This window comes from Puccinia triticina, chromosome 2A, assembly GCF_026914185.1.
Source record: "Puccinia triticina chromosome 2A, complete sequence".
NCBI lineage: Eukaryota > Fungi > Basidiomycota > Pucciniomycetes > Pucciniales > Pucciniaceae > Puccinia > Puccinia triticina.
Genome location: NC_070559.1, coordinates 3232061 through 3234905, shown reverse-complemented (window position 1 = coordinate 3234905; position 2845 = coordinate 3232061). Strand labels below are relative to the sequence as shown.

Below are 2845 nucleotides of genomic sequence, written 5' to 3'. Positions count from 1 at the left end.
GGGTCTTCATGAGAGAGTGCAAGGGTAATCTTCTTGATCTTGTCGTCCAAATCAATTTTGGTCTGATCAGTCTGCTGCGGGGGGTTTTGAGAGCAAAATTTCATTGAATCAGCGCAAAGCTCCTATGTTAAAAATCCATAATTATACATACAGTTTTTTCGGGATTATATTTGAGACTCCACTGAGGATGGAAATCCTCCGGGGCCAAGAAATCACCATTTTCAAGTATGTCCGAAATCCTGTGAGGACATGGGACTCCGACTCCAATGTTAACCGTGTTTGAGCACGGCTCAGTCGGATCAAGATCTGCAAGCCTTTTGTATTGTTCAATCCCGAGGTTGATCGCAAATGTGGATAAGTTGCCAAGGAGCGGTATGAACGGCTTCGGGACGTTCACAAGGGTCTTGACGGCATCACGACCAATCGATTCATGAACTTGATTGAGTTGGGTGTCAACAGCATGGGATAAAGAGTTGAAGACCGTGAGCAAGTCTCCAGTCGAGTTCTTGATGAAGGTTTTGACATAGGCGTGGCTGGATTCCACTCTTGAGGTGTTGAGATTTTGGAGGTGCGGATATTGACACGCCCATGCAACAACGAAGAGATTCTTATGTGGGATGATGTTTGTTTCAAGGTAATTGAGTACCGCCGGTCGAGTTGCAAGGAAATTTTTCAGTGTATCATAACGCTGATCGTAGAGTTCCTCAGTTTTTGCTGAGGTGACTTCCTGCCAAAGTGACATAAAAACATCCCACGGTTCTTTGAGCTTTCTCGGACGAGGTTCTGGATCGTTTGGATCGATGATATCACTAGGGCTTTGACAGTGATCTTTCTTCTTTTTAGAAGCTTCTGTGGATTTTGGAGCGGGGAAATACTTCTTACAGTGTGTTGTAATGTTCTTGTTGATGTGCCACGTGCACAGGTTAGCTTGAGAATCAGGGAAGACTGCGTGTAACGCTTTTTGTAAAGCAGATTCTCTATCAGTTATGAACACCTTGGGTATGCGCTGAGGTCGCCAGACAAGCTTTTTCAAAGTATTCGTGGCCCAGAGATAGTTTTCATTGTCCTCAAAAGCCATAAAACAGAAACCAATCGAGAAAGAACGGTTGGTTGCTGTCTGGCCAATCACGTGTAGCAAAGGCAGATCGTAGCGGTTTGTCTTGTAAGTTGAATCCAGGAGAGCAATGTGATGGTTGATGCGTGCCAGGTGAATCGATCCTGGGTGCGCAAAGAAAAGATTTAGAACCTTGCCGCTAGAGTTGACCTTGACGTCATGAGCCCAATTAGATTCCTTCAGGATGGCCAAAAGAGCTTGTATAGGGTCCCGGCCGTCTAATTCCTCCCGACGAAGCTTCTGGAGAACGTTGCTGACTGTCTTGTTAGTCGCATACGTTTCATTATCGGAGGTACAAAGCTGTAACAAAATTTGAGCTGGTTTAAGATTAGCTTGTGAAAGCTTTCGGATCTCTTCGACCTGCTCTGGTATGAGTCGTTTATGCGCAGAATGACTTGAAGCTCCTTTGGATGGTTCGTGATTGTGTGTGCCATTGAGGACTTCAAGGGTCCAAACCTTGTTGGCAACTTTTTTGCTGGTGGGAATCGAGGCTTTCAGGTGAAACGGACAGTTGATCTTGCTTGAGGTGGTTTTTCGGCCAGACTTGTTGATAACCAAGCCACGGAAATGACCTGAACGGTCACACTTGATATAAACGTTCTTGCCAGGATGAGAGTTTGATTTGGAAACTGCATAGCCGTGCCATTTTGCCCATGTTTGACAGAATCGGACAACATCATCCATTGAGGCAAAGCAAGCGGACGGGGGTGGATCCAAAGGCTCTAGATGGAAAAAAGAGGTAAAATATCAGATTGGAAAATAAAATAGATTAAAAAATCTGTTGATCTTACCTCCACGTTTAAAATCAAAGCTATTAAAGTCGCAGGTGTTCATCGTATCTTGCGGATCTTTGACAACAACAGCTTGAGTGACTGGATGATTGGAGCCTGACTTGTTTGGTTTGTCGGCTTGGGAATCAGCGGAAATGCCTTCTCTGAGGCCAGAAGCTGGATTGTTCTCTAGGAATTGATTGACTGGATCGGGGCTTGACTTGTTTGGTTGATCGGCTTTGGCATCAGGAGATTCTTTCTCTTGGCCAGAAGCTGGAGTGCTTTCTTCACCTTGATCGTAGTCAAAGCCAGGTTTTGACAAAAAAGTCCCCAAAGATTGGTCCGACGTTATCAAATTCTGATTTTGAGCACCTGATTGAGCTGCGGAATACAAAGAAGGTGGTGCTGTTTGTTGGATTGGAAGCAAAGCGAGGAGGGTCTGCATTTGTGCCCAAACCCCTGGACTAACGGTCACGCCGGTGGTAATCGGAGCTCCAATGCTGGAGTTCTCAGCTATGCCACTGGTTGTTGGTGGAGTGCTGCCATGTGATGAGGTTTTTTTGGTTGAGTTGACGGATTGTTGGTTGTGTGGATTAGACATTCTGACTTTGGTGTTTATGGAGACTTTCAGATGGAGTACGGAGTTTCTGGTTGTCTTCAGGGACAAGGCTGAGAACTGAGGGATGAACACATGGACTTGGGAGCTTATCCAAAAAAAACCACACTTATTTGGAGTTCATGTGCTGGCACTCCATACATAAATGGAGTGCTGTGTATCACACTCCCTTTTTGGGGGGACATGAAATCAGAAATGGCGTGCAGATTTGTTGCACTCAAAGCTAAGTGAGTGCACCATCTGTGCACTCAATGTTTTTTGTGGACTTTGGAGTGCCTGGTAGCACACTCCAAAGAAAATGGAGTGTTGGATATATCACTCACTATTTCTTGGAGTACGCTGGAC

General features: G+C 45.3%; 1 protein-coding gene across 1 annotated transcript; it reads right to left on the bottom strand.

Annotated features, from left to right (window-relative positions):
• Nucleotides 1-1928: 1928 nt before the first annotated feature.
• Nucleotides 1929-2485, bottom strand: PtA15_2A322 (uncharacterized protein; the record flags this gene model as incomplete). Its single annotated transcript, XM_053166332.1, has 2 exons — nucleotides 1929-1962; nucleotides 2007-2485. The coding sequence occupies 2 exons, from the start codon at nucleotides 2483-2485 to the stop codon at nucleotides 1929-1931; spliced, it is 513 nt and encodes a 170-aa protein (XP_053017564.1).
• Between the last annotated feature and the right edge of the window lie 360 nt (nucleotides 2486-2845).